Here is an 18,768-nt window from a genome sequence, read left to right as displayed (position 1 = left end):
GNAANGNANTTTTTTTTGGTCCTTGAAATATTCTCCTAATGTGCTAAAATTTCTCATGTTATGTTATTTTAGATAATGGCAATGTCTCTCTTTTAAGGACTCTGCTATTTTTACTGTCACTTGCTAGCTGCAATGGGATGTTATGTTTCATTATGATTTCTCATGGATTTGATCACTTCCTTCTATATATACAGGATCAGGCTTCTGATGTTGATGTGCTTCTTGCCGATGCGGATGGAATCTTCCATTCAATCAAGGTCTGTTTTACTTTTTAGTGTCTTTGGTATTGAGTAAGGTGGGAACTTATTTTGTTTCTTCATAGCTACCATTCTGGTCTCATATAGCACGGTGATAGGATTTCCCTTGTTTTATTTGTTTCGTTTCACAACTTATGTTTTTGTTGCTGCAATTGCAATTTAGACGGTCATGATGTGTAGTGTTATATAATGCATTATTGTCAGGCTCTGAGCCAAAGTGATGGAAGATGGCGCTATAGTTCTGATAATCCAGAGTCCAGTACCTTTGCCGCTGGTAATGATTTATTGGAAATAGGATGATATTTTATGTTTTCTGGGATCTGCATTGAAACTAGCATTATGGAATTCTTGGAAATATTGCTGGTTATCTATAATGACAACTGAAGCTATTGTTATATTTTACAGGGTTAGCACTTGAAGCACTGGCTGGAGTGATCTCATTAGCATCTTCTGAAATTGATCTGTCTAGGGTAAAATCTGTCTTAAATTGGTTGCTTTACCTGCTTCAGCATTCTTCACATTTTAAGCTTTGAAGCTTACTTAGTTGAAAATATTCATATTGTTTTTAAATTCTAAAATTAGTGTGGATGAACGTATATGCATTGTGCCAAATAAAATTTATGCTGGGAAAGTTTCATCAGATCATTTGTAAACTAAATTACTAAAAGTTTAACACCAGCAGGGTGCTGATAAATGAAAATGAATTTAAATGGTGAACAAAGTGATAACAACCTATTAAAATACTTGAAGTTTAGCCTTTTTTTGAGATGTATTGTGAATCTAAGGTTAAACTTATAAGTGTTGCATTTTTTTAGACATTTTACCTGTTTAGATTATATTTTACTTACCTTTTTTGTTTATGGTGCATCTTGCGACCTTATTTTATCACGGGCATCCTGGCATTCTATTGATATCTTATGTTATTCCTATTTTGTCAGGTGAATACAGTGAAAAATGATATATTGAAGCTTTTTGACAGCATTGAGAAATATGGTATGTGTACCTCTGATCTTAACCTCGTTCAAATTTCAACATGAGGCTTAATATTCACTTATGAAATTTGATTGCCCTAGAGTGGATGTATGTAGCAGCCATAGCTTTACCTTTAAAAGATTTTGTTCTTTGATAGATGGTAGATAGATACTATGTATCTCCCAATGTCATTGCATGCTATGCTACGGTGCAACTTTCTTTTGGTTGAATTCTTTTTTTCTCTTTTGTAAACTAAACTATAAAGTTTTAACAGCACTGAGTTCTGTTTGTTTCTATACATATTTTCTAATAGACTCATCGAGTTGACTGCCACTGTTAGTAATTAATAATTATACCATTGATCAATTTTTGTTCCATTTTACAAACTAAATGACTTAAAGATAGAAGATACACCTCTTCAACATACTTGAGTCTTGAAGGCCTGTTTTTGGAAGCAGTATGTCTCTTAGGGTTGAGGATATGGATAGCAGTTCTATGTTTGCTTTAGTGTGTAACAGTCCTACTTGGTGCCACTTAACATAATTAATAAAATCTGCTGGAAGACAAACTTATGCCTTGTCCTCCCTAATTAGATATTCCTGCAAATTTCCTTTAAGTGCTTCTTTGGCATTTGGATCAGAGCACTGAATTAGAATTTGGTATGAGAGTCATAATTCCTTGGAGGTGCAAAATAACCAGTGGAAGATCTTTCCATTTCTTAGTCAGTACCTTAAAAATCCTCACTACGTCTAGGAATTTAAATGTCCTGGACCCAAAAACAAAATGTGTTCCTCACACTTCTTTTTCATTGTTATACGATATTGTTATGCTAATGACATTAGGGTCATTCTGAAACACAAATCAGATCTAGATTTTAACAAAGTAGATGTGAATGTAAGATCTATTTATTAGGTTCATCATTATATTATAAGAAATTATAAGCGTAGAGAACCATTTTTTATTTTAAATTTTAAACTGTTATCTATTTTATAATATTATTAAATTTTAAATGTCTGATTATTATATATTAATTAATTTCTTAATGTCAGATTTATATTATTTTATTTAAATTCTAGATTTTACATTCAAATAATACATTTGGATTTCAAATTATTTACCTTAACTCTTTGTGCAATCCAAATAGTACATTTATGATTCTGAACTGATTTCAATTCTTACATAATTTTAATTGAAATTCAAATTCCTAGTAATTTTGATTTAACGAAGTAGACCCTAATTGTTCATTACTGCATTAAATGGTTAAGCTGTTCCTTATGCTACATTCCTCATCCTTCTGATCTAAGATAAAAATATTATCTCTTTTCAGATGACGGAACCTTCTACTTTGATGAGAAATTTGTTGGTGGACGTGAGCATCAGGGTTCTCTTTCCACAACTTCATCTGTTGTTCGAGGGGTTACAACATTTGCTTCTGTAATTTCTGGAAAAGTAAATGTATGTGGAGTGTATGGGCTACATTTTAATTTTTTATCCTGTTAGAATTTTCTGTTAATGTTATGGTTTTGCATTTCCAGCTTCCAGGGGATAAAGTTTTGGGTTTAGCAAAATTTTTCCTGGGTATTGGAATCCCAGGTGATGCCAAGGACTTCTTCAATCAAGTTGAATCATTGGCTCTTCTAGAGAACAACAGGCAAGCGCATTTCTAAAAACAATCTATTATTAGAAATACACCTTTATAGTGATATCTCTCTTTTATTTTTTTCTTTCTCATACATTGACCTATTCATGTTATTCAGTAACATTATGTACCTCGGATTTCTTCTTGTGGTGTAGGGTTTCCATCCCATTGGTATTGTCACTTCCTGAAACAGTTTATTCATTATCCAAAAAAGATCAGCTCAAGGTATTCCATGAAGTTAGCATCTTTACAGTCTTATTTTCGAGAGTTTTGTAATTGATAGATCTTAGGAATTGGGAAATAATTATTGTGATATAGAATTTAGATGCCAAAGAGAAAGAAATAGCATTCTCATTCCCACCTATATTCTATATCTGACTGGTTGATGGTATGCACTCTTGCTTTCTGAACATGTTACAAAGTTTGTACATTCTTTTTTAACATAGAAGAGCAGAGAATATTCCGCAACTCTTTGACTTTTTATCTAATTTTGGCCTGAACCATCCTTCAAGGATACATTCTTCACACCACCTTTCAAAATCCAGTAATGTCAAAACAATTACTGATACAGCTCTCAGTTTAGATTAGGTTTCCTTTGATGCTATTTGTTATTATGTGTCCTTTCATTTCCAATATTACTTTTTTTAAAATTTCTTAATGTTATGCTCTCCTTTGTCCCATTCTCTTTTATTCTGTCCTGAAGCTTATTAAGTTCTTCTATTTGCACTTGTCTCCATTTATTCCATTCGTCTACATGAAGTACTACTACATTAACATCTCATGCTTGGTTGGCCGTGTTAAGTACATATCAACCCTTTTATAACTGTGCAGTTTTTCTAGTTCTCATTCTTACTCCTGTTAAACCATGATAAATTTCTATTTCAAAATTTATTAGGTTAGGGTGAATACAGTACTTGGTTCAGCTGCACCACCTTTAACAGTTAAGATTGTCCGAGCTTTCCGCTCTGATGCTAAAGATTCAGCTATTTTTGAGAGCAAGGTGAGTTATGATTCTCAATAGTTCTGATAAATATAGATGTTATTCCCTGCCCCCCCCCCCCCCCCCAGTGTTGGAATTCTTGCATATCTCTGGTGTGTTTTACTTTCTGTTGTTTGAAGTACTGCTGATGTTGGATCACACAGGAGCTCCAATATGATGAAAGTAATGGAATTCATGTCTTGGAAGTTTTCCCAGACCATGTGGATGTGGGAACTTACGTGTTTGTTTTTGAGGTACCTGCTTGTCAAGTTTAGTGAAATATATTTCCTTGAAGTTGCATCAAGGTGTATTTGTAAGTTGTATTAGCCTGTCAACTATTTCAAGCCCGTTTTGTAGATTGTACTTCACGATTCTGCTGGTGAAAATGTTTTTGCTACTGGAGGTCAAATTCATGTACCAATATATGTCACTGGCATTATCAAAGTCAGCAATGCAGAAATTGCAGTTGTTGACAGTGATCTTGGAAGTGTTGAAACCCAGAAAAAGTATGTTTTTGTTTCTGATTTAAGAAGTTTTCTGCAGTTATATTCGGAGTCTGTTTGCTTTATTACTGATTACGTACCTAACAGTCAAATACCTGTTATTTTATATTGTGTTTGATGTATGAACTTAGTACATGCGCATTTAAATCTTAAGGTATATATTTACCTGTTATTAACTTTTTTCCATGTTTTTATTTTTTCAATTTCAATTGTCATATTGTTATCCAGGCTAGATTTGGATGGAAATGTTGTTGTTGAACTCTCAGCTAACCACTTGCAAAAGTTGCGCTTTTCTTTCCAATTGACAACACCTCATGGTCATGCTTTTAAGCCTCATCAGGTCTGTAGTAGTTGTCTTAGATCTTCTAGATGAATGCCATTTCATTGTTCTGTTTATTGAGGAATTATTTTTCTGCAGGCACTTTTGAAGTTGAAGCATGAGACAAAACATGAACACGTCTTTGTGGTTGGAAATACTGGCAAGAAGTTTGAGATCGTTCTTGTAAGTATCACTATTACATATTTCATTATCTGATTTCAAATGCTCTTCTTTAGGGCATAATTTGCCAAGGTCCGATAAATATTTTTAGTTAATGGCAGCATATAATTTTCAACATTAGAAATCGCATGCTGCTTCTGATAAACTGTACCTTTAACTACTTGAAAGCGAGTGGTTATTTATCTGTTATCGAGAAACTATGCCCAATATTTGACCTATTGTAACTGCTTTAGAGCTGAACTGGGATTGAGAAGCTTGTAATTTTGTTAGAGATGTAATTGTCATTTTGAAATTACGTGCAATATGTGATTTCTGTAATTGTCATTTCATTATAGATGTTATTATTTTGCTCATGTTCTTGTAATTTTGGCTCTTAGGATTTTCTTGGTTTGGTGGAAAAGTTTTATTATCTCTCGGGCAGATATGACATTGAACTGACCGTTGGAGATGCTGTTATGGTATATTGCAATATTTGGTTTGCTTAATTTACCCTTACTCCATGATACATGATATAATAAGCAATCTAACAAAAAAATTGTGGTTTCAGGAGAACTCTTTCTTGCGACCTCTTGGTCACGTTGATTTAGAACTTCCAGAAACTCCTGAGAAGGCAGTGCGTCTTCCTCCCCTCCCTGTTGATCCTTACTCAAGATATGGTCCCAAAGCTGAGATAGCCCACATATTCAGGGCTCCTGAAAAACGACCACCCCAGAACCTCTCTCTTACTTTCTTGAGTTTGACTCTTCTTCCATTTATTGGCTTTTTAGTTGGGGTAAGTCTTGTGAATAATCCTCCCTTGAAACTGGCACACGTTTGTTGATGCCTGAGAAAAGGCAGTTCAGATAATGTGACAAATAATGCGGTAAAGTTATCTAGAAATGATAACTTGTTTTTACTATTAATTTACTTTTGTGACTGTTCTTTATTAGTTAACTAACATTTGGATGAATTTTGTATACAAAACTGAATTATATGTTCTCATAAACCAACCATTCACACATGAATGGTTTTTCCTATCATATTTCTAAAAATATGATATTTATTTTGGAACTTTTGGGATGAAAACTGAAGACTGAAAATGGCTTTTCTTTTTTCTTTATAGAAGAAACATGCCTATTTTTCTCCTTATAATTTCGGACATAAAACCTCATTTGTGGTGGATTTGAAGTGAATAACCTACTACTGCGTTAGATTGTTTGTTTCTCTAATCACCTTTCAAATTTGTCACTGGCTCCCATGTTAAAAATATGGTTTAAAAGGAGAGCAATAGGTCTTATTTGCTTAGGACACCAAAGACTATATTTTAAATGTTGAGCATTTTTTATCGCAAACCCATCTTCTGAAAGATAGTGTTGGTAAAGGTTCAACATTTTATGTTTTAAAGACTGCTTTAACTAACAAGATATCTACGACTATTTGCAAGTTGAGCCTCTGGTCTGATGCCTTTTGGTCGCTATTGCTAAATGTTCAAGTTGTATTATATCTTTTCAGTTTAAAAGGCTTCAATTTTATGTGTAAACATATAGGTATATATTTCCGTCACTTATGCTTAAGAGTGTGTGGGATAGACAGTTTTTGTATAGATGACCCTTTGGCATCCTGCAACGTTGTTGCAACTATCGAGTTATTTGTATTGGTTTACCTATCCTATCTTCCTCTTATGATTTGGTTTATCTTCCTTCTGTGAATTAACATTTTTCTCATTTACGTCATTTACAGCTGTTACGCTTGGGGGTGAACTTTAAAAATTTTCCATCTTCAGCAGCACCTGCCACATACGCTATCCTATTCCATCTCGGCATTGCTGCAGTTCTATTGCTCTATGTACTTTTCTGGTTGAAGGTATTCTTACTTATATTCTATTCAACATGTTTCTGTCAATTGTTTTTGTGGGGATATTTATTTCTCCATTTAAAGTATGGTGATCTTAATAAATGAGAAGCAGTCTCCTGTAAATTCTAATATTAAACAAAAAGCTTAGCTAGCAGAGCTGGTATGAGTGATCCACATTGGTTTTTGGTGGAACAATTTTCATCCTCTCTTCTGGCGGGGCTGTATTGTCACAGTTTATTTCACCATTTTTGTATATGAAATGCTTGTCTGCTGATTTTCCTTTGTTCAAACGCAGCTGGACTTGTTTACTACACTCAAAACTGTAGGACTTTTGGGTGTTTTTCTTATGTTCGTGGGACACAGAATTCTCTCCCATCTCGCTTCAACTTCATCCAAGTTGAAGTCTGCATGAGTAAAAGGAAGGTTGTCTATTTATAAAGACATGATATGGTAATTTGTGTTTTTCCTTGAAAATATGGTACTAATCCAATTTTGTAGGACTTTGTTGTACTAGTTCGTAACAAATTTAGAGCTCAATGATATCAAAAGAGAAATTTTTTTTATCTTGATCTTGCCTTATCCTAATGAAAGTCTTCGACTCCGCTCATGTTCTTGCATATACCTCTCCCAGACATTATGGTCGATAATTTTTTTACCCCCAAAAAACACCATATGCTATCATCGTCCATATCTGAATCTCTCTGCCTACCTCTTCGGCTTCAAATAATTGCGTTTTATAGATACATGTTTATGATTTCGTGTCGACTCATAGTTTTGAGGATTATCGTTTACTGTCTACAAGTTTCAGCCAATTGTAAGGATGGACAATTTCTGGAAGTGGGTATAGATCTGGCTTAGATCCCTTTATGAAGATGGGGTTGGATCGTGCAAATGCTATGAAGTGATTTGTTTTAAGATGCCTTTTCGGGTTCATTTACGTTGGCAATGATATGAAAGTCCATCCAGCGTAGCTCAAGTAGCACAGCCAGCAGGATATGCATCCATGGTAAAGAATGCATGCATCTCAAATTCCCTTTCCTCTCCCCATAAGACCGGAAAAAATGTTAGCCACGAAGAGTGTTGACTTTTAAGTATTACACACTAAATCCTAGTTGAAAAGGTTCACGATTGACAAATATTTTTGGGAGACTAAATTATGCGATTTTGTTTAGTTTCTGAGATTAAACACAACCACAATGAGAATATGAACTTGAAAGAGCTACCTCATCAAAATCTGTAATTTCGATTAAGCTTAGATAATAGAAACGAGCAAACTAAAACTTTACTAAGTCGAATGCAAATTTCGATAAGCTTATTTATGTTTCTTTTCCCTATTAAATGAAAATGAGAATTAAATGGTAAATTTCTGAACTCAAGCGAAAATTGTGGCAGGTACTAACTTTACCCCATTGCAGCCCAGAACAAAGCATCAGAAAAGTGATTAGAAATGGCAGAAGTTCTGAACTTCTCATTAAATTGCTCCAGATAGTGATTACTTGATCAACTGCCGCATGCTTTTCCATTTAGGATTTAACGTTCTCAAGTATACCTACGTAATTTTGATAATTCTTTTCATTATTTTTCTTAATAAAAAGCAAAGGGAAGCTCATGGATCGAAAGTTCCAAACCACCATTATGGTAATGTTACATACATAATGGTCTGAACTCACCAAAGCAAGAAAGAGTTAATGAATAACAGTAGTCATTCTTTTCTCGGTCATAATCATATGTGTTTTTCAAGTCATGGAATTTGCTTAGGCTGTTGGGACAATTAAGGAGCAGAGTCTAAAAAACAGTAAATCCTCACCGACCATAAAAGTATCCAATTTAAGCATACCCCTTTTCAAGCAGTTAGGTTAACAACCAAGGGGCCAACGTGATCCCAAAACATACGAAGTGTAGAAAAAAAAAACTACAATATCTAGTACAGTAATATGTAAAAATTAATTGAAAAATCGGGATGTAAACGCTGAAGCGTCCAAAATTTAATAAATAAATGCAAATAAAAAGATATGATGATTTGAGTGAGCTTTGACTGCGACTTACGTCTACAGTGAAGAGAGCTACACTGAAAACTCAGGCCTCAGTAATAAGGCTACAGAAATTAATGTGAACTTTTACAGTGAATATTATGACACTATTCTGAAACCTGGATACTATCACTTGTGAGCCACATCTTCTTTTGAATTATAACCACTGCATGATCATCATCTTCATCATCATTCTCATCTTTACCTTGATCTATGTCATAAATTGTCAGAACATCCCAGTGTAATGCAGGCAAGTATTTCCTCACATACTCCACCACTGACCGCTTATCATAGACAATGATGAAGCCCTTTGGCCTCAGAATTCTATCCATCTCAATCAACAAGTCCTCTGGACTGCATTCTTTCTTAATAATATCAGAAAATACAGTCCATGCATGAAGAAGATCATAAGTTCGAGGGTAGGTTGAAAAAGCTTCACACCTGTTCCATTCATAAAATATATAAATAGCCACAACATGGTTGATACCAGGTTTTCATATTTGAACAAATTATCAGATTTTATCAGATCATGCTGAGTCAACATTTCAATAACTTAAATAATGTTGTTAACATAATATATATAAATAAGAACAAAACTCACTTTAGAAATTGTGAAGATAATATTACGAGTTAAAATCTATTTTAACAAAATTCATTCTTGATTGAATCTAGTTAACTACCAACTATCAAACAATTATCAAACTACCAATTATGTCTAGTTTCATGATAAAAAATATATGTTTATTATTATGATTCACGGTAACCATTCATTATTTCATGAAACAAGAACTGTAAATTAATTTATCTAACATTAGATGTAAAATTCGGTATAACTTAAAAAAAAAATATAAATATTTATTTTGAGATTAATTTTATATTTAAGTGACATAATATTTCAAAAATATCATTAAAAATAACAAATATTAATTTATAAAAATATCTTTGTACTAAATATCTAAATGGTTTTTATAATATATAAATTTTATCATTTTGGTTCCTATATCTTAAACTTTTACTATTTTAATTCCTAATATCTAAGATCTATTCTTTAAGTGATGATGTATTATATAAAATGTCATGTCCTGATAATAAGTGATGCCACATGGTTTCATGTTGTCATGTGTCTTCAAGACATTACTCATGCGTGTCACATCATCATTTATGCAGGAGACGATCAAAATAGTAAAATTTGAAATTATAAGAACCAAAATGAAAAAAATAAAAAGGTATCGGAACCAACACGATAAAATTGGTACCAATAACATATTTAAGTCAATCTAAAATTTAGATAAATAGATTATAATTAAAAAGTATTTCAATCTTAAACAAATTTATAAAATAAAAAATATAAAAACATCTAATTTAAAATTTTTAACTATCATCCAATTACAAATCATCAAATATGATTAGTTTGTTAAATTATAAGATATCTACCTTGAAAAGTCATTAATTATTGAACTCTAATAAAAAAAACAACTAATATAAGTTCTTCTTGTTGCTTAGAATGTGAACAATTTAATGTTTTGATTGGTTCTTGCATTTTATGTTCATTTATCCAAAGGAGAGAGTAAGTAGTAAAATGAAACAAAAATTTGAATAAGGTTTGCCATAAATTGAGCTTGTTAAAATAATTGTTTGATGAAAGAAACGAGCCATACCAGTTGTGAACTGCTCCTATCAATCCTCTGTCATATATTATGGCGAGAGATTTTGGTTCATTTTGTGGCACCACATTCATAACCCAAACATCTTTGTCCTTCAAAGCTGCTGCGAATGAACCTATATTTGCCCTCATATCCATCACATTCCTTATTGTGCCTGCTTTAATCTTACTGCCTAGCTTGCTCCAGTAATTATCAACTCTTTCTTGCCAAACTTCCTGCACAAAGTTAGATCTCTCTTGTAAAACTAGCCAACATTCGTTTGTTTGTTTGTTCATGTCAATTTCCATTGCAAGATCATCATGATCATCTTAGAACTGGAGAAGAAGATCATAGAATAACTATGTATCTCGTAGAAAGTCTCAATAAAGTCAATTTACAGTATCTAAAACAGGTGTAAACTACATCTTATAAACAGGTCCTTTACAGTATCTAAAACAGGTGTAAACTTCATCTTATAAACAGGTCCTATAAAATTGAGTTAGGCTTAAAATCAATATCTTAACACAAATTCAACAAATATAAAGAATTGTTCATAAGGTGTCATCTTTAGATGGTCTTCCAATAGATAATGAATAAGGCACCAATTACAGAAGGAAATTTTAGGGGGCAAACTGATGCCTAGGCAACAGACGGGTATAATATGAACTTGTTCGTGGTAAAATACAGTCTAGTAACGCATGTGATCTCAGTTATCTATTACTATGAGTTTATTAATGCCAGGGTTTTAAGCACCCTCTCCCTTGTTCTTGTATTTTCTTTCATATTTTTCTTCTTCTGTTACAGCTAGTCGAAGCCTCATGTTGATAATTCTTTCTGATCAATGAAAGAATTATATTGGAGATATTAAAATGGTGATCAAGATAGAGTTTAAATTACCAGGTCCTTCTCAAACATTTTAGTAGAATAGTGAATTTCTGCCAGACGAGGAGGTGGAGTAGTCAATCGAGCTGGCCAAGGAGCCAAACCGCTTCCTTTTGCTTTGTGCATTTCTGCATACAACACCAGAATATACTGTTATTGCATACAAGAGTTATTAACTACTAAAGCCATTGCTAGTGAAACATGCAAAAACGATCAAGTATTATCATATATACCATATCCAGAGAGACATGAACCTATCTATAATGGCAATAACAAAAGCAATTTCATAAAGTGAACTATTCAACAGCTACATAACCATGAGGACATTATTTCGCTGCATAATCATATTTTTGAATGATTAAGAAATGAACTTGAATTCTAACTCAATCTTACAAAATCAGTTTGTAAAATGAGGTTTGCACTCACTTATTTATTATAAATTAGTCTTATTATCTCTAGTCGATCCGAAACTTCCAATAAGAACAACTAATGATGTGAGAACATTTTCTTCCGCATATATCATGATATTGTAAGACATAGGAAATATGACTCACGATCAGAATAGCGTGAAATACAAGCTTTCATTTTAACTCCGGAAACAGCATCAGGATCATCATCAGATCTGCATAGTGGAGGCAAAGTACCAGGCATTCTCTTTAAGTAGCAACTATTTGTTAGAGGCTTAACCCAAATAACAGTCTGATTCCTCTTAGCAGCAATTTTCCAGCACATCCTCTCCACAAGAGCACTCATTTCTCTCCATATTCTCCTATCTTCCTCATCCTGTGCATAGGCTTCAGGAGATGAATATGCAAAATAACCTCCTGGCCTCAATAACCTATCCAGCTCAAGGAGAAGGATACCATCTCTCTGAAGCCAATCAATTCTACAGCGAGAACAATGAGCAAATTCAAAAGATCTACTTGGGTAAGGGAGCCTCAGGGTCCCTAAGACACCAAGATATGCTGGAATTCCCCTCTCTAAGGCAAACTGAATTTGATTCTGATGGACATCGTTTGGAGCCAATGACATTGCTATCACATCAGAAGAAAGAAGATATCCTCCAAAGCTAGCAACTCCACACCCAACATCAAGAACAGACCTCACTCTTCCCTCATTGTTTATATTATTGTTTGGAAAATTAAGCATCTGTGACAAAATTGTAAATGGATTAAAATACTCTCAATTAAGACAAATTTTGACAGAAAATTAACAGATCTTGAACAATTGAAGCATTACATTGGTAATTGAAGCTTACATTAGCAATTGAAGCAATGTATTTATCAGCACCATAATGGAAGTGGGTTCCTCCACCAGGAAAAACTATTTTTTCACCTTTCACAACCATCCAATTCTGGTCAGATTTTTCAGTTGCAAGATGGGTATGAGGTATGTTTGCCTTCCACACCTGGTCTCTGCTTTTGGGCCAGCTGATTGGAATCTATTATCAAGAACAACATGAGAAACTAAAAACTTAAGCAAAGAATATTTCAAAACACTGAACTTTCATAGTTCAATCTAACGTAAGCAATCCCTGGAGAGTAAAAACGTCACCTTGTACCCTGGAGGAGGAGGAATCAAACAGTTATAACGCCTCTCAGGTATTGGGCAGTGTCTTTCATAGTGCTCCATCACAGCTAGATCAAGCTTCAATCTTGTTTGGTATATGAGGTTTCTGTCCAGACAAGGAATAAGCTCTGATAGACGATCGTCACAGACCTTAAAAAGGTAAATACGAGTAAAAAAAAAGTTGAAGGTGCCATAGTAGTAGAAACTCAAATTCTGGGGTAGAAACTCAAACGTTATACTTATTCAGTTCAAAATCTTAAATTAACTCACTGGAATGGTCTTTGGTATAGCACTGTCCTCTCCTCCAATAAGTGTGGAGGAAGATTCGCTCACATCTCTGTCTCCTTTCAAACCAAATTGTCTCAAAGATTTATCCCCATACTCAACAATAGATGAATCGCCACTCTGAGAATAAAAGTAGAAGAAAACACCAACAATCACAAAAAACAACACAGCCACGACCAAATTTTTTCTTGAGTTTACATCTGCTCTTCCTCTTGCCATGCTTGCCACTGCGAAAAAAAATTACATTTTTCAATACAACTTCAACTGCCACACCACGCATCAAAGATCAAAACCCAACAAGGCAAACCTCAAAAACTCATAGAAAGCACTTACTTATTCAAAGTTCACTCACTCACGCCCGTGAGGAACTTATGTGACTGAGAAGTTAGAACCGCAAAACAAGAACTGCAGAGACAGTTGAAAGGTTGAGAAAAAAAAATATCACAGAAACTAAACAGCCCAAAGGAATAAGCATGTCTGAAACATGATTTACTCTCTGTGGGACCTGCAGCACATCCGCCATGAAAGAAACATCACCGTTGAACCAAATTCACATTAATAATTTAAGAAAGAAAAATCAGGTTTTGACAGACAGATGGTAAAAATGAAAGCTACAGCAAAATCGGATCTATCTAATAATATGCCAAAAAGTGAGAGAAGCTTAAAAAAAGCACATGGAAGTGGTAGAAACAATAGGGCAAGTGGGAAAAACATTAAAGAAGAGATGATGAAAGAGAATCACCGACAGGTGCCCCTTGCCAGCTAGCTGTTGACGTCAGTGTAGGGATTCCCAAAATGGGAGGGAAGAAATTGGAGGAGCCAACGGAAAGCGACTTAAACCACTCCACCCTTCTTAGTTAACATTACTTTTATCTATTTTCACATTATGCTGTCTGAGATTCACATGTTTTCTGGATGGATCTTCATTGATGTTTATGCATTATGTAATCTGCATATTTTATATTTACCTCATAATGCCAAAAGCTCATTGCTTTGCAGCACAACAATCTCTCTCTGTGCAGTCAAAGTAATGCATTAAAGGTTCATTGGATCACCAAATACATTCATAAACTGAACTGTTATCTGACTGAGAGAAGCATAAAGTATCCATAAAACTTATAAAAAGATAAACTTTAACAACAAAATGAAAAATTGAAAACAGTACAATTAAATTTGTACAAATTGGATGAAAAAAATACAAAAAAAAAACTAAGTGCATGTTCTTATGATTATCTTTTAAAAGGACAACAGAATGTCTCCCTCTCTTAAAGTTGGTCCATCATGCCTATTTGTGTCTGGTGAAGTTGAACAACGTGCAATTGTTCTGGTTGGGAATATTTTTCAGCAAACAGTTTTCTTTGCTACAATGAATGTTCCAGGACTGAAGTTCATTCTTTCTCCAAACTGTAACTTTGACCATTCTTTTGTTTTTTATTCGAGAATGTGGTGTTTTTTTTTTTTTTTGTTTTTTTTTTTACTTTCTGTAATCTTGGTTCTCAATTTAAACAACTTACCATTTTTTTAATTATATTTGTATTAACTTTTTAACTGGATCAGAATAGAAGAGATAATTTATATATCCAAAAAATTGAAAAGTAGTTTAAAATTACATATTGTAAAATCTGGTGTCAGGGTAAGAGTTCTTTTATTATGAAATAAAATATTCAATTTTTTTTTATAGATTTTTCGTTACTGTGTTTTCAGCCTTGTATAGCGTCCTGGCAGTGTCGGTTTGCATTCCATACATAGCTTTCTTTCTACACCCCCCCGTAAGATTTTTATTTTCTATTTCAACCTTTTTAGATTATACAATTTAGAAAATATTTTTTAATTTTCAGATTTTAAAATTTAAAAGTTTTTTCTTTAGAAAAAATGCTTTTGAATTATATGATTTGATAAATAAAAAATTACTTTTAAATTATGTAATTTGAAAGCCAAATGATTTTCAAATTGTATAATCTGATAACCATTTTAAAAAAAACTTTAAAAGTTATTTTTATTTTTGAATTATATAATTTAAAAGTCATATTTATCTTCTAGACTGGACAACTGTACAATCCACAAATAAATAAAGAGTAACTTTTAGATTCTGCGATCCGAAGAGCAAAATGGGAAAAATAATTATAAAGGTGCAGAAAGAAAGTTATAGATGTGCAGGAAGAAACTTTCTAGTGTCTCCTGTCACTTTTTTTTTTTTGTGGACGTAGTTTCCACTTTAATCGTTATTTTGGGTTCAATACAAACTACTTTTATTCACACCCCGTTTTTATCTTCCTACCGCACTTTTGTTGTCTTCAAATTACTTTTTGTTATCTTTCATTATTTTGTCTATATAAGTTTTCATACTCACTATGCTTCTTGATGGACAAATTTTGTGTTTGTTATTGGATTTAGTATCGCCAATATAACAAAAACTATTTTTTTGTTAATTGAAAATAACCGAAATTAATTTCTGTTGTGATATTTTTATTTAAAAAACAAAAGGTTGAGAGGGTAGGAGTGGGTTATCATGGGCCTTTGGACTGCCTCGCTCAAGGGCCCATTAGTGATATGTATAAAGAAATGAATAATTATTTGTGTTTAATGTCTTGTTATGAATGATTGGTTCTTACGTAAAAGAAGAGAAGAAAAAAGTAACTAAGGAGAGTATGTTATTTAAAAGTGTTGCTGAATGCATAACAACACGCCATAGAAAGTAAAACAACATATCTTCATCTTCAAGAACAAGTTCCACCTCTTCTACTTTCGCTTTCAAACCATCTCTCTCACTATCAATAACTTTAAAACACACTTATCACCTATAAATTATTTTTAATCACCACTAGTGCAGAATTGGCCTTTAATGTCACTCCTTAGATGTCGGACCACAAAATATCCAACGTAAATTATTGACCGATGACATTTTCATAAATAAGATGACCATATAGACATCTATAAATTTTTAGACATCGGCCCCCTAACCGTCGTCTACGGCCCTGATAAGTAGGTCAAAAGTCATTTTTTTCCGCCATATATATGTTTGTTCCCACCACCCCGACGTCTATACACGATTATAAACGTTGGCCCCCCTTGTAACCGAGCCCCTGCCAACCCCGACGTCTATATGCCTGACAGGGTAGGTAAAAAGTTGACTTGAGACATCTGTTTTGGGAGGAACCGATGTCTATAGACGTCTGTTATGGCGAGAACCGACTTCTAAATACTCAGTCCAAAAATTTAAAAAGTCTCTTTTTTACTCCATTTAGACGTCTGATTCCGCCACTTCGACTTCTAAAGCCATTTAGACGTCAATTGTGGGAGGAACCAACGTCTATAGACATTTGTTATGGAGGGAATCGACTTCTAAATGTCCGCATTAAAACACTGTGAACGCGAGGCAACAGTTACGACACTCAGTGTTAATCATTTTCTTTGCATTTTCTCTCCACGGGCTACGCTTTTCAGGTTCGTTTTCTCAATTTTGCACCGTTTAAAATTAATTTTACTCTGATTACATTACTCTTTGATGAATTATCTTTCATTTGAACCGATTAAAATGCGTTTTCGTTAGGTTTTGGTGCAGCTTTGCTCATGTTCATGGGCGGCGTTCTTGGGCGGTGATTTCTTGCGTTTTGCTCTTCTCAAATTCCCTCCATTACAGAGAATCCATTCTCCATAGAATCCATTCTCTTCAACTAAAATATAAAATTGTAAACTCAAATCGCCATGAGCTAGGAGCAACCCAAGAGGCCTCAAGCAGAGAAAGATCCAATCAAATACGGCGATATTTTAGACATTTGGCCTATAGAATCCGACGTCTATATAGATGTCTGACCTATATAGTCCGACGTCCCATTAACGTCACTCACAATGACGTCAGATCGAGATCTGACGTTAAAAACCCAAAATAACATACGTCTAAATCCCTTTATGCACTCTTAAAAAAATACATAAATAACAATTATTTTACTTTAAAACTTACAATTTTATTCAAATAATTATTATTTAATTCAGAGACTTATTGATTATGTAAAAGTAGTTTATATAGACTATTTTATTATAATTTAAATTTGTGTGTTAGTATAAAACAAGGGTTTTATGTCATCTTTATTACATAGGTCGCTAAAAATTCAATACACTAATTATGTGATAACATTTTTGTAATTTAAAGAATATTTTTCCATCTTGTCTTACTATGGAAACTCTTACATTTTAATTTCGCTTGTTTATTAGTTATCTACAAATTTTATGCTATGAATAATATGTGGATAATTATTAAGTATCTACATAATTTCGTCATTATTTTTGTAATGCAACTTAAAATTTGTAACATAGAAGTTTATTAGTTAATAAATAACCTATAAGCTAGAAAATGATTCGTCAGCTACCATTTAACTTATCGTCAACCAGCAAATTTATCAATTTGTTTTGTTAAATAACTGTTATTGTATTCTTCATTACACTTGCATACGTTTTCAAGTTATTTAATTTGTTGTTTTTTAAATAAACTTGGATTTTACAATCAACATTTATCTGTCCTTTTTTTTTTTGCTGGCTCTAGTTTAAACTTTATAAACTGAACTTAGAAAATGGAGCAAAACATGTGTATAAATATTTCAGTTAATATCTGCACCCAAAATAAGAACATTAAATTAATTTGTGACAACATTCCAAAATTCTAAATAAAGTGTATATTTTTGTAGGAAATTTGTATGAAAATCTGCACGAAATATGATTTTTTTTAGAAGTGATAGATCATACCTTAACCACAATGTATATATTTGAAATTCTGTACCAGCCCTAAATTAACTACTTTTCCTGAGAATGTTCATAACTCTCAAATATAAAAGATAAATTTTCAAGTATATATAATGTCATAATTAAACTTTTTGAGTCATGTAAAAGTCTCCTCACTGTATTAACATGAGATAAAATTCAAAACAATGAATCCCAAAAAAAACTTTAAATCAAAAAATATAATAATATAATTTTATATTAAAATATTGATCATTATTAACAAATTAATAAAGTATTAATAAAGTATTAATAAATTGTGAAATTTTGCCAAACTATATTAAATAAAAGTTGTAGGAAGGTTCTAAAGGTAACGTAACACTGCAAGAGTAAAATTAAGGTGCATACAGAAAACTTTATTTTAGGAAGTCCTTTTAAGTGAAAGTTAAAAAAGTTTCTATTTTCAAAACTTTTTTTTAATAAGGGCTTAATATCGCTTTTCGTCTCTAGTTTGGAAAGTTGTGTTCAAAATGGTCTTACGTTTTTTAAAAGGTAACAAATGATCCCAACTTTTGAAAAAACGGATCAAGTTAATCCTTTTTGTTAATGACGTCAAAAAATTAATGATGCAGACAAAACATACATAACGTGTCAATTTTGAATTTTTTTAAAAAAAAAGATTTGACACATCAACTTCATCTTCCATCTCCGCCAACGGTGAATTTAGGGTTTTTTTTCCTCATGTTTGTTGTGCCACCGTCTCCTTCTTCCTTCCCCACAAAATTAGTGGCAAGCTCCTTCTGGTTTTCGTGCTCAAAATTGGAAGTAAAAATGTCAAAAAGTTCAGGATCACCAATATTCTCCTGCCTGTGATTCACATGATTGCTCTGCTTATCACTACCAACAGTCGTCCCAGAAAAGAGATCATCAACATTTTCTTTGTTCTCACTTGTATGAAATGAAA

At 33.0% G+C, this 18,768-nt stretch overlaps 2 protein-coding genes across 4 annotated transcripts in view; one reads left to right on the top strand and one right to left on the bottom strand.

Annotated features, from left to right (window-relative positions):
- LOC106757764 (dolichyl-diphosphooligosaccharide--protein glycosyltransferase subunit 2) overlaps positions 1 to 7,299 on the top strand; it is an 8,834-nt gene extending 1,535 nt beyond the window's left edge. Inside the window, exons 5-20 of the mRNA XM_014640553.2 lie at positions 195 to 257; positions 462 to 531; positions 663 to 727; positions 1,196 to 1,250; positions 2,557 to 2,684; positions 2,765 to 2,880; positions 3,024 to 3,093; positions 3,764 to 3,868; positions 4,012 to 4,101; positions 4,205 to 4,353; positions 4,579 to 4,690; positions 4,769 to 4,852; positions 5,227 to 5,307; positions 5,397 to 5,621; positions 6,569 to 6,691; positions 6,978 to 7,299. Of these exons, the coding sequence (XP_014496039.1) occupies positions 195 to 257; positions 462 to 531; positions 663 to 727; positions 1,196 to 1,250; positions 2,557 to 2,684; positions 2,765 to 2,880; positions 3,024 to 3,093; positions 3,764 to 3,868; positions 4,012 to 4,101; positions 4,205 to 4,353; positions 4,579 to 4,690; positions 4,769 to 4,852; positions 5,227 to 5,307; positions 5,397 to 5,621; positions 6,569 to 6,691; positions 6,978 to 7,094 (1,653 nt within the window). The 3' untranslated portion in view covers positions 7,095 to 7,299. The remainder of the gene's footprint in view (positions 1 to 194; positions 258 to 461; positions 532 to 662; positions 728 to 1,195; positions 1,251 to 2,556; positions 2,685 to 2,764; positions 2,881 to 3,023; positions 3,094 to 3,763; positions 3,869 to 4,011; positions 4,102 to 4,204; positions 4,354 to 4,578; positions 4,691 to 4,768; positions 4,853 to 5,226; positions 5,308 to 5,396; positions 5,622 to 6,568; positions 6,692 to 6,977) is intronic.
- A 1,305-nt stretch (positions 7,300 to 8,604) lies between these two features.
- Positions 8,605 to 13,978, bottom strand: LOC106757901 (probable methyltransferase PMT3). Of its 3 annotated transcripts, none has more exons than XM_014640757.2 (9): positions 13,834 to 13,978; positions 13,425 to 13,496; positions 13,077 to 13,318; positions 12,792 to 12,956; positions 12,496 to 12,678; positions 11,792 to 12,386; positions 11,253 to 11,365; positions 10,371 to 10,591; positions 8,605 to 9,153 (listed from the first exon to the last, which is right to left on the bottom strand). In XM_014640757.2, coding segments are annotated over exons 2-9 (1,854 nt in total). In that variant the 5' UTR covers positions 13,426 to 13,496; positions 13,834 to 13,978; the 3' UTR covers positions 8,605 to 8,819. The 3 variants fall into 3 exon arrangements, with proteins under 3 accessions (XP_014496243.1, XP_014496241.1, XP_014496242.1); XM_014640755.2 differs by lacking the exon at positions 13,834 to 13,978 and adding an exon at positions 13,585 to 13,752; XM_014640756.2 differs by lacking the exon at positions 13,834 to 13,978 and adding an exon at positions 13,597 to 13,752.
- Between the last annotated feature and the right edge of the window lie 4,790 nt (positions 13,979 to 18,768).

This window comes from Vigna radiata, chromosome 3 (genome assembly GCF_000741045.1).
Source record: "Vigna radiata var. radiata cultivar VC1973A chromosome 3, Vradiata_ver6, whole genome shotgun sequence".
Lineage (NCBI taxonomy): Eukaryota > Viridiplantae > Streptophyta > Magnoliopsida > Fabales > Fabaceae > Vigna > Vigna radiata.
Note: the sequence above shows the minus strand (reverse complement) of the source record. Positions and strands in the feature narration are given on the sequence as shown.

Coding starts and splice junctions, on each gene's coding strand:
- LOC106757901 (XM_014640757.2), bottom strand. Junction 12,957..13,076: donor CTATACCAAAGACCATTCCA/GTGAGTTAATTT, acceptor TACCTTTTTAAG/GTCTGTGACGATCGTCTATC. Junction 12,387..12,495: donor ACATTGCTTCAATTGCTAAT/GTAAGCTTCAAT, acceptor ATTTTGTCACAG/ATGCTTAATTTTCCAAACAA.